The following is a 12,657-nucleotide window of genomic DNA, read 5'->3' as shown; positions in this document are numbered from 1 at the left end:
AAGCTTTTTTCCTTTAAAAATTCTTGTCATCAGCAACACCAGCGATACCAGCTATTGACAATTTAAACACTCTATCATTTCACGCTCATCCAGGTAGCTCTAGATGACATAGCAGCTAGCCTTCTGACAGCTGTTGTACGTTGCGCTAGTAATGGTGAGAATACTGGGGGTGGGGAGACACAGGGGTGTCCAACACTGAGGAGACTTCTCTGCTTCCCGTTGGTTATAGGGAGATGCTGATACACACCTGACAGTTTCTGTAAGCAAAAAAACATTGACATCTTTTTGTCATAAGTTTCTGACAAAAAATGTTACAGTCTTTTGACAATGAAAATGTTGATTTTGATCCCCATGATACATAAACAATTTTTAGAATTTGAAACTCTTACAAAACAGACTGGGTTTTTTTTCTATCAATCCTGAAAAAAAAGGCAATAGAAAATAGATGAAAGGGCAAGGAAGCATTGAAGGGGGACACCAAATCAAAGCCTGCATACAGATCATCCTTCCTGGCTCATTTTCCTGTAGAGGGACAGGCCTTTAATATGCAGTATATTGCAATATGCTGCTGCACTTTGGTTCTGCTAAAACTTTGCTTACAGTGAAGCTGCAAAATAAAACTTAACTAGCTCTAAATTTCCTCTCTCCTCTTTACCTTTTTTTCACCATATGATGCCCAGGGACTCCAGAAAGCCTCGCTGAGAAAGAAAGGCAGCTCATGGGTATGATCAATCAGCTGACCAGTTTGCGAGAACAGCTGTTAGCAGCTCATGATGAACAGAAGAAGCTGGCTGCATCACAGATCGAGAAACAACGCCAACAAATGGAGCTGGCTAAGCAGCAACAAGAACAGGTGAGTGATTATTATAGTGGCTTTCAGCTTAAATCCTTTTCTAGGAGGACTTTCCAATAGCTTATCTTTTAGGGTTGATACTTCTCAAGTTTGTTCTCCACCCAGAATTTTTGTTCATTCATTTTCTTAGGGGAAAATTTTGAACAAAAATATATCGGAACAATGCCTTAAGTTGTAATGTGTAAAATGGCGCTCTTTGTCTTTTAAAGGAATACCCTACAGTTTGGGGGATTCTCTTTCAAAACTGGTTTGTTTTTCATAAGTGCAAATAAGTGTGCAAATTCAACTCTCCTGAGTAATCTTCCAATACTGCTTGGATTCAAGCATGCTGAATAGGTACAGAAGGAACAAAACATGGCATTTGGATTGTAACATGATAAAAGAAAGGGGTCTTTTTGCCAACTCTGGAAAAAAGTGGGGAAGAATATAAAATCAATGAACAAATGTGATTTTTTTTCTTCTGCACTTTAGAGGCTTGATTTTCAGCTCTTGCAAATATGCCCTCCACTGGAGGTGCAAAAATGTCTTCACATGTGAACAGTTCAAACATGTACATGTGTACCCAACATTTTATGCAAGAGCACAGTTTTTCTAAAAAATTTGTAACATGCAGGTTTTAGCAGAAATGAATGTCCATTTATGTACCTGAACATGAGAAGAGAATGCTTAGACATCTGGCTTAATATTTTGTCAATAGTACATTCTCATGCCTCTTACCTGGAAGCATATTGGCCTGTCTGAGCATATATCTCTGCTTTTCTGAATATTATCGTAATCAAATTTGCATTTATATCATGGAGGTAAGCTTTTTTTTTTAGCATTTATTTGAATGCCTGCATACTTGCAGTTACATGAATTTTTATGAAGTTAACAAAATTCTGCATGTTCAATTCTAGCTGTCATACCTCCATGTTTGTATTGTAGCAAATAAGCCTTGAGAATCTAAAACACTGCTGACATCTTCAGGCACTGTAGTCTTGTATTTCTCAATTCTTGGTTATTTAAAGACCTTATCTTAAATACTGTTTGGCCTCACACCTAAAATCCCACCTGGAGACAACAGAAGAAGTGACTTAAACTAGAGAAGTTGTATCACACTTGCTTACACAGAGGTGTGTGAAGGTGGAATTGGCAAGATTCCTCTATGAAGAGACATCCTGCAGGACCTATTTTCTTTGCTCTGCCTACTAAAGTCACTATTGTTTTAGGATGGCTGAATGATCTACAAGTGAAAAAGAAAATGGAGCGAATGGAGGAAAGCAGGAAAAAAATCTGCAAGTTTATTATTAGGATAATTAGGATTTCTTTTAATTTAAGAAATTGTTTATAAGCTGGTGTTATATAGAAATTAACTGAATTCAAAAAAAGGTATCAACAAAAACTATTTTTGGTCATTTAAAGAGAGGCTCTAGAAAGAAAACACTTTGTTAATCTTTTAGATGTGGAGTTAACTATGAGTGAGTGTTTTTTATGCTAATAATTTAATAATAGAAATGAAAAAAAAAATACCTGAGGGGAATAATGCTCAAAATTCTTCCCCTTAAGTATGTCAAAAGTCCCATCTGACCCTGAGATATGCACACATATCACAGGGGAAGAGCAATCCTCCTTCTAATGTTTGTACTGCTGTGCTAGCTATCAGTTAGAGCAGAGCTTTTGTGGTGATTCAAATGAAAGATTTTAAGTTTGTTTCTCAATTTTGAGGTGTATGTTGGTTTATCTCCCTCAGTCCTCTGAGAACTCTAATCTGATTACAGTACTATCTGCTTCTTCCTTCACTGTATATAAAATAATATCCACGGTAGGCTTCCCAAACATTTAGCCAATGGAGAGAGAGGAAGTTCTTACAGAAAATACATGTGACTTTGAGTTAGAAGACTTAGAACTACTTCATCAACTTCTGTAAATTGATTTCAGTGTAGAGCTACGCTGACTTGCACTAGCCCCTTAGTTTTGTTCAGCTGATACACACACAGAGGCGCTGAGTGGCAAAGTGATTTTCCCAAACCCAGCTCCAGTCTCTTTGTATCTGTTTCTCCATCAATGAAATGCACACACTAATAACTTTCTCCTGGGTGTCACACTTTCTCTCTTCAAATCTTTGATTAGGTGGTACCAAACTTGAAAAGATTATTACTGTCATTCCTACTTTTTTCTGCCTCTTCTGCCTTCTCCTCCTATTTGCCATCTTCTCTGCCTGTGTCCTTCTTCCTCCAGCAGGGATGAGCAGATGAAGGCTCATGTTTTTGTGGCTTCAGCAGTGCCATTCCATAAGGTAACAAGAGAGAAGAGATTTTTGCATCAGTCTTTCTCTTAATATCCAGCACATCATTGTCCATAAGATTCCCTTTCACATGAGTATCAGCTATGAATTGCTCCTGAATATGAGCCTCCTGCTTCAGTGGCAGTCCCAGCTGCTACCACCCACACTTGAAGGTTTTTAGCTTAATAGAGCAGTTTAAAGAACCAAGCAGGGTGGAAAATTCCTATGTACCAATTCCAGGAATGATGATACATATCTCACATTTCTTCTGTGCAATTTCTCCACAGATTGCAAGACAACAGCAGCAGCTCCTGCAGCAACAACACAAAATTAACCTTCTTCAGCAACAGATCCAGGTCAGAGACTGCATCTCCACCCATGTCCCTATTATCTCTTTTCTCTACTTTTCCATTCCCCCACCTCCTCCTCGCTTTCTCTTGGACGTTATTGTCATAGTTTCTTAAGAATCTCTGCAGATAGCTTGACATCTTATTTATGAAAACACATGAGGACGTTACCTGTCATTAAGCAAAGAAAGGTCAGTTTCTGAAAGCCTTCTTATGATTAACACCGCTCATATAGGGATCAAGAAGCAGATGACAGAGGAGCTAGTCACTTAAGCAAGGGTTTGCAGGATCAGATCCTCTGAAAGTGTCTTCCAGCTGTAGATTGGGACTCGCAAAAAAACAGAAAATGTTGGATTGGAACAGATCTCCTACAGTTATGTTTCTGATATTTTGCTGAAGCAGTTCTCTTCAGTCATTTGTAATTAAGTGTCTCTCCTTTGCTCTGCTCAAGGTGTTAAAAGTCTGGAGACTTTTGACACTTTTGGTGAAGTCTTGTCTGAATGAGAAACTGTTTGAAAGATTGGTTAGGTTCTGGAGAGCAACTATCGAGGTCTTGGGTACCTACATGTTTGTTCCTGGTACAAAAAAAGTTGTTAACCCAATGTAAGCAGTAAACTTTATTTAACTTCTTTTTTCATTAAAGTATTCAGAAGTCTCTTTTTATGCCATTGGCTGTGTTTCATTACTTTTCTTCCATGTGTATGTATGCATACTCCTGTTTTGGGAATAATGCAAATCAGTTTGGCCATGAAAATTTTCACAGAATAACAAATGATGGGTTTGACATTTTACAGATATTTACAGTCACGGTGAAATCTCTGGCTGTTTGAGTATGCATTTATTTATAGAGCATTGCAAGTCACTGTGGGAAGTGGATGTTATGTTCTGTTTGTTCAGTAACATCAGGATTTTCCTTCTAAAACTTCTCTTTAATGTTTTAGAATTAGTTGCATAAACTTATGGGCTATATCCTTAGCTGGTTTATTAAAACATAATTCTGCTGAAATTGGAGGAGTTGTATGGCTTCACACTAATGGAGAAACTGTCTTTATCATTTCAGAGGATATTCTTTCAGTATCAGGACTTCTGTAACTATGAAAAACTTCTGGGGAAGTTCCAATCCTCTATTATAAGGCAACATATAAAAGACACATGCTTTGTTGAAAAGAGTTTTGGGAATGGTAAGGCCAGGCTTGGCCTTGACCTCTGCATTTTTTTCTTCTTCTTTAAATTTGTATGTGGAAGGAATTTTTTTTTTAATTCTTTATTGCTATGTCTAATAAAACTTATAAAAAAAGCAATAGTAGAGCCTCTGCAATATCATGGAAAGTATTTACATTTTTAGCTTTTAGCTATAAGAGTGAAAGAGAAAGTTGTTTTATAAGCAGTGAATAGAAATAAATTGAAGTAACATAATTTGACCCCATCCCTTTTAAGTTTGAAGGCCTTGTAGATAAGAATGAAGTATGTCTTTTTTTCGGGCACTGAAGAACACTGATTATTGATAATGAGATGTAGAGCCTTTCATCTCTTGATCCCTCATCCAGGTTTGACCTAAGTCCGTAGTAAATGAACGTCAGCTAGCTACCATCTGATACAAGCTGCAAGCCTAAGAAATGATTTGGAGGCCTGTCTCAAGGAATTTTGGATGAAATATTGACCCTGTCAAGGTCAGAATTTCACCTCTAGGGTCCACTTCACACAAAACCCATCAGATTTGGGGCACCCTCCTTTTCGATGGTCACATGATAAAGGTCAAGAATTGAACAGGCCTAGAGACAGTAATGTCCTCTCATTCTCATATGGATGATCTATTTGTAGTGAAACTTAGATTATACTGCCTGCCTCTGGTCAGTTCCACAGTTTGTATAGTCTTGTAGTTTCTTGAATCCTGGTTGCAATCCAAGATTAGACTGTGAAGTCACAGATAGAAAAAAAACTCCTTTAAAATAAAAAACATATTGACAATGAATAGCAAGAGAAATTTTTTTTCTCAGTTGCACACATAGTTGACTGTTGTCAGAGAGAAGGATACTGAAGAAATCTGCCATTGTGTATAAATGAAGACAATAAAGTCACCCTAACATACACGTTTAAAATGGTCTGTGAGTTTACAAGCAGGTTATGGTAGGTGGAACAAAACTGTGACATGAAAATAGCTGTGAGTTCCGATTTTCTGACCTTGCCTTAATTAATCTAACAGGCTTCTGTCACATTGGCCCAGAGTTTTTAAATAGTGTGAGATTTATTGACAGGGAAATATTCCTATTTGACTTATGTGCAATTGAATGATTAGGCTGCAGTTATGAACACAACCTATTTATGACGAAGGATTCATTTTACTTGAGCCAAATTTTTGTAGGCTTGTAAGAGTTGCCGTAATTCCAGATAAATTACGACACAAAAAAAAAGCTATTGAAATATCGTATTGAAAACATAATACAGGAGGGTTAAAAAAAAAAAAAAGACTGACCCCCTGATTTATGACTCCTTTCTCTAAGTGCGCTAACTTGGAAACACTTCCCTCTCTCCTTACCCCAGCAAACAATCACCAAGACACACACAATACACAAGCAGGGAGAGATTACAACGTATCTCTCCTCCTTAGAGGACTGGGAATGCTAAGTATAACTACAGCTCAATTAAACTAGCCACTTTTGTGATGCTGAAGAAAGACTTGTTAGCTACTTGAGCTTAGAAAATGTACCTGGCACAAGTCTCTAATTGACATTATGTCTTTGTCAAGTCCATCTCTTCTGAACTGACAGCAGTGAGGTTTCACTAATGCAGAAGACCAAGAGCTTGTCTTCATATAGAGACTTCAGTAAAGAGAGAATGTTGAAGAGAAAATGCTGATTAGATTAAATTTAAGAATCTGAATGACCTCAGAATGCTATAATGTGATCTGCACAGGATTTTATGTTTTGGCAAATGGTTATGATCATTTTTATTTGCTCGTCAGGATGTTCTAGACCTAATTTGTAAAGGGTTTTCTCTGAATAATTAATGAAACCTCCCCCCGTCTTATTTTATGCCACTTCGGAATGCATGCTCCCATACACACTGTTTTCAGTTCGGTTTAATCTTCATGTGTGTGAAGACTGTCACAATGAAAAGGTTTTCACTTCACCAGTTTTTGCCTGCAGAGTATTTAGGGCCTTTTCTCCTGCACACCTTGGTCTTGGTCTTTTAACAGCAGTGGAACTGAAGTGCCTGTTCTGGTCTGTTTGCTCTTGCGATTGTGCATCAGCAGGCCTGAAGATTTCCATTTGTTTTATTTTCAGATCAGCCCCTTAGTGATCTGCAGTTATGGAACAGGCTGTGGAAGAAGCATGCAAATGCAAAATACTGCTATGTTACTTTTTGGACTAAATCTAGTTTAGTTACTTCAGGGCCTTGGGAACTCTCGTAGTCACCTCCCCATCTTCTTTTGTGCAGGCATAATCCACTTTCTGATGTTCTTGCTTCAGAACATGTTAAAAGCTGGGGCTCTGTGGATGTCCCATCAAATGGGCAGAGAGTGAAAGAAACGTGAAGACTCTTTTTTTTTTTTTCCCCATGTCAATGATCTGGTCCCTAATACAGGCAATGAGCATGCATGGTGTCATTCCTGGGATGCAAGGTTTTGTAGGATGGTGCAGTTTATACCTTTCAGTTGCTCAGAGAAACTGTCTAGCCCAGGTTGGTGTTTGAATGGTTTGCTTTGAAGCTCAGTGACTACTATCATTTTAATTGAACTATATTTAAAATGAAATATGGTTGTTAAAATTCATAAGGCAATTCATATTCAGTAGGGCACTGTTGATAAAATAGGTCAAACTTGCAGCCTAAAATGTGATTAAACCAATGTTGCTAATCTCTTACAATTCTGTAGAGAACCTGAGAAAGTTTAGTGTTTTTTTCCTCAAGCCCCAGCTCTTGGAGTCATGTGATGACATGAAAATGCCAGCTTTCATTTATTCAAAATATAAACTTCCAGCTCTCATGTTTCTGGGGAAAGTTTGAAACCATGAACATTACATTCCAAAATTAGAAGGCAAACAAAAAGGAGGCCAAATGTTTTTTAAACCATTCTGATTTTTAGTCAAAATTCTTTTTGGAGAGCCCACCTGAAGATTTTGGAGCACTTAGTTTTACATTACTAGCAATCTTAAGAAGTTGAAGCTGCAAGAAGCAACAGCACTACTTTGCAGTGTCTCTAACATTTGGGCCACATTTTTTTTGACTTTTTAGTTTAATACTACAGATATTTGGTTACTAAATTTTAGTCACTTCTGGGTGATGTACTTAGCCCAAGAGCTGAATGCCATCTGAAATTTCAGAGCAATTGCTGTCAGATATCGGTCATTTGATGACTCTGTTTTAATACAGGGTTTTCTTTTTCCTTCAGAAACAGAGACATGTCAGAAGATGTTCTAATGGAACATCCTTTCTGCTAGAAAATATGAATTCATAGAAGTCAAAATGTTCTGAAGAATGGGTTGATTCTGACTACAGTCAACCTGATGTAAAGCTAGAAAGGTGTGCTTGTAATGTGCTCTGCCTGCCAGGCAGGTCGTGTCTTCTGCTTGGCATCCTGCCAGATCACCCACCCAACTCCTGAACCTGGTGGTGGCTGAGACATGCTCCTGAGTTCCAGAGCCCAGGCCTTCCAGGAGCCCCTGCTCCCAGGCTTAAGGCTTACTGAGGTCTTGATTGCCTCAAGCTTTCCAGGCCCTTCACAGCTTGTCCGGCAGAGAGGTTGCGTGCCATGGCCTTCCAGACTCCTTGCCTCTTGGGCTTACAGACTTCCTGAATTTTTTGAATCCCTCAGCTACCCTGAGTGTCTTCTCAATTCAACTCCAAATAAGGCTTTCTCTACAAGCTTGGATCCAGATTTCCATCTTCCTCACCCATTGTCAGCTGGCTGTATCCCTTCCCCATGAGTTGTATTGGGGAGTGGAGAGGCCTGGCTGCACTAATGTTCCCAAGTCAGAATATTCCCATTCTCATTAAGTCTTGAGGTTTAAAGGTGTTGTTCCGATTTGGAATGTAGTAAAATCTCGAACGCTTGGAATTTTCTGCAAAATGGTTAGTCCTTTTTGTAACCAGATGCATTTTTTCAAAGTCTATCTTTTTGAGGGGGGAAAGAGAGAAGGATTTGGTTTCTGAGTTACGCAGAAGTTCAGAAAAAACATTTCTTAAGCTTAACATGTAAGTTAGAAATGACACAGAGTTGTTATTTTCAAAACTTTCCAAACACAAAGTAGCTCTGTTTTGATTCCAGCCTTCCAAAATATTGCTAAAGAAACTTGCTTCTGAAGGGATTTAGATATCATGATTTATCCACACAGTTACCTATGGTGATAATTTTTTGTTGTTATTTAATTTGTTGTTGTTGTTGAACTGCTTAGGTGAGCAAGCATCTGTTATCCAGAGCTGGCTGAATGATGCTCAGGCCTGTTTGCATTCTCTCTCCCTCTCTCTCTCTTTCTCCCTCTCTTTTTCTTAAAAAAAAAAAAAAAGAGATTTTGATTAGCATGCTAACCTTTTTCAGAAGAAATGTAGGCAATTTGGACTCAGTTGTAAAAAGCACCAGTTGCTCCTTGTTGTTGTAAGCAGGTGGCAAGTGTTTCATTGTTCATGAGAAAAGTGAAGATTTGTTCCCTGCCCCCGAAAGTTTGCACTGTAAATTATACTTCCAACACAGCTCATCCTTTCATATGCTGTGTCCTGCTGGAAAGCAAACTCCAGCAGTGCACTATGTGAGCTAAATACTTGAGTACTTTGTGCCTTAAATGAGGAGTGTAGAGACCCTTACCTTTAATCCTTGCCCTGTTGGTATGTCCTCAGTGCAGCCTTAAGGACTTGGGAAATTTTATTCTTGGTTCCTAGCTTCTCATGTGCCTGTAACCCAGATTTCTCTAGGAGGCTTTAAAGAGCTGAAGATGATACAAAAATGAGCAATCAATACACAAGTGCTCAGTTGCAGATTTAGTAATGTCTGTTGATTCTGTGTTAGCATTTTCCCTGGGAATTCTGCTTTCCTGAGAAGTCAGTGATGGCAGAGCAGTCTTTCGTGGTGCTGCGAACCCTTTGCAAGCTGTTGCACAGCAGAACAGTATTAGTTCTTCTGTAATTGGAGTCCTCTTTGCATATCAGAGAGAGGTGAGGACAAAAGGTTTCCTTGGTAGACAATAAAGCTGTTGAAGTGAGGGCCTGATCCAGCTCCCACTGAACATAGTGAAAAGGCTCCTATTTGTATATAGTGGGAGTTTATTAAGACCTTTCTTCAGTAGGAAACTGTGAGAAAGTGTCTTCCTTCTCACTCTGCAAAATGTTTTTAGAACTGGCTCTGTCCACTGAGCCTGCTTGGTTTTTGTTTTGTTTTTTACCGGTGTGGATATGATAAACTGTGACTGCAGAGTCAAACTGAACGGGCTCGTAGATTGGGGACATTTTGTCCAAATTCGTCATGTGTCAGGAGCAGCTGTTTTTCTGAAACTTATAAACATGGGCATACTGGATTCAGTAAGACAGGCCCAAGACAGAGTCACACTGCAGCCTTTCCCATGATTTTGCAACCTCTTCCCAAACAACTGAGGGTGCCGGCAGAGGTTAAACAATTGTTTCTCACAAAAGTGCTGCAGCTGATGTCCTATCAGTTATCAGAATAACTTGCCTGTCCCTGGAGCAGGAAAAAGCCCTTGGGAAATTGTTTATGCAAAAAACAAAAAAAGAAAAAAGAAAGAGACAAGGCTGGGGGAGGAGACAGGGAAAGGGAGGAGTGAAAAAGGAAAAACACTAGGCTAGAAGTCAGAATGAGCTAATTGCTTTCCGTCCTCTCAAGCACAGCAAATAATGTACGTGTTTTGCTGAAGAATATGATGCATATACTTTACCTATGGGCCTTCACTTCCTCCCATTATTATACAAGTTAAGTCATATAAAAGTGAAAGATTGCAGATTGGTGATTTATTCATCTACACTTATTATGTGCAGAGCAACATTCTGCACCAATATTTTATCTCCAAAGATTGCCTCTAGAACAAGCATCCACTTCAGTCTCAGGTCTTTCCTACACTCTGATACAATCCAACTTGCTAACTGGTGTGGTTGCATCAGTGGTGATCTTAAATAGAGACAGGGAGAAGCTGTTTGGCATTTGTACAACTTGAATTTATTAAGATTTCAAGGGTACATTTTGATCAGAGAAATCAGCTTTTTGCCTATGCTTAGCTATACTATTGCAAGAGCACTCACTGAAATAAAGCTTTCCCCAATGTTGCCCATCCAAACATTCAGAAATCATGAGATTGTTTTAAACTTCATGGCTTTTTTCTTGTAATTTAGCATTTTTTCTTAATTTCCTTTTTGATACTGGAAGTTTCAGTATTCACATTTTCCAGTTCTCTCACGTAATCATGAGGGAGAGCTAGAAACTTACTTTTATTAGAAGCAAAACAAAACACTGAAGCCTGAAACAACAAAAATGACCCAGCAGTTAGGACTATAAGAAAAATACCAGTGTTCACACTACCTCAGAGCTGGCAGCATTGTACACCAAGGCCTTGTCTTGGTCTCTCTCCACTAAGGTTGCCAGCAAGTGTTCTCTCTGAGACCTCTCTTTCCAATGCCCCATCTTTCCTTTCTTTTCTTTTCCAGATCCCCTCTCCAATTTCTGCTGCTCTCTGAGGCACCCCACAACTTCTACAACTCCCTTCCACTTCTGCGTTACTAAGCAATCTTCCTCATACAGCTGCCCACCCTTTTCCTCAACTCCTCCTTTCTGCCAGCAGTCTTTTTCTTTTCTTCTCTTCTCTTCTCTTCTCTTCTCTTCTTTTTTCTCTTTTCTTTTCTTTTCTTTTCTTTTCTTTTCTTTTCTTTTCTTTTCTTTTCTTTTCTCCTTGTCAGTATTTGCATGGTCTTTTTAATGTTTTTTTATCAAAGCTTTAGTGGCTATAGAGAGTGCATATGTCATTTTGTGAATGTTTTTGTTTATAATGCATGTGGGGGCATACTTATCTGTGTGGGCACCTATGCTCACATTCATGTGACCGTACAGGTATTTACACAGGATGCAGCTGAGGTACAGGATCAAAAAAGAAGGTACCCCAGTAGTTTGTATAAGTGGCCTCAGAGGGTGAACGTGAACTCCTTGTGGCTGTGATCTTGTCCATATGGAGTGTGTGCAGTCGTGAGCACTTCTGCTGTGCAGCCAAAAAAGGCTGCTGCTGCTGCCTCTGCACTAAGGTAAAGCAGGAGATAACAATAAATTTTTTACTGCTGGCTGGCAGAGGTGTTTAGGATGTGTTTTCTTTATATCTTCATCCGCCCCTAATTGAAGATGCTTTAAAATTGAATGACTAGCAGTCAAAACGTGTTTGCTTCAAGCTGAGAAGAAAAATGCTGGTGTCTCTGCTTCCAAACTGATTGCGCTTTGTACACAACTGACAGCCACAGTCACTTTGAGTGACTGATAAGTGGGAAGCTTTGCCACTTATCAAGGAATGCACGCTGAAAAGAAAGGACTGGAGTCGTTCAGATGCTTTGGCATGTTCAAAATAACATCTCACATCTGTCAGACTCAGAGGCACTAGAAGACATTTCAAAATAAACTTTGTATCTATCTATCTATCTAGAGGCAAAGATTCAATTTAACAGAGAAATCATTGTGTAGCATCACATTGGCTCTGAAAACAAAAACATCATTATAAGGGTCACCAGTTGCAAAATGGCTCAGATAGCTACATAATTTGAGAGCATTTATTATAGGGTCTTACCCCCTCGGAACAAACCTAAATCTGAAAATTCACAGCCACATATCATTCTAGTGATTTCTCTAAATTGTGGGTTTTCACCCTTGTTGGCCAAGCAATATTTGGTTTATATAGCACATGCTATCCTGAAAGATCCCGAAAATATAGAAACTCTGAGCCAAATTCTTATCTCATGTGTTGCCTGTTCAGTATTATGGAATGTATAGGGATTGCCTAGCTTTAACTAAAATAACAAATTGGTTATTAGCGTTATTTAGGAGTTACTATGCTTTTCAGTGATATACAGCATGAACAGAACACAGAAACTTTGTTTGGTGCATTTTTGTTGGCAGTGCTAATATTACCAGAGTCTGACCTACAGGAGCTGAGGAGCTTTTCCTGTGCTGACTCTGTAATGACAGCAGTAGCAGCCAGCGTAAGGTTGTGTTGGTCCCC

At 38.9% G+C, this 12,657-nt stretch overlaps 1 protein-coding gene across 5 annotated transcripts in view; it reads left to right on the top strand.

Annotated features, from left to right (window-relative positions):
* Positions 1-12,657, top strand: part of SOX5 (SRY-box transcription factor 5) — a 487,372-nt gene that overhangs the window by 338,996 nt on the left and 135,719 nt on the right. For all 5 annotated transcript variants that reach the window (XM_067306163.1, XM_067306169.1, XM_067306144.1 and 2 more), the window contains 2 exons: positions 681-853; positions 3,404-3,472. In XM_067306163.1, coding sequence (XP_067162264.1) covers positions 681-853; positions 3,404-3,472 — 242 coding nt within the window. The remainder of the gene's footprint in view (positions 1-680; positions 854-3,403; positions 3,473-12,657) is intronic.

The sequence above is a fragment of the Apteryx mantelli genome, chromosome 1, assembly GCF_036417845.1.
Source record: "Apteryx mantelli isolate bAptMan1 chromosome 1, bAptMan1.hap1, whole genome shotgun sequence".
Taxonomy (NCBI): Eukaryota; Metazoa; Chordata; class Aves; order Apterygiformes; family Apterygidae; genus Apteryx; species Apteryx mantelli.
Note: the sequence above shows the minus strand (reverse complement) of the source record. Positions and strands in the feature narration are given on the sequence as shown.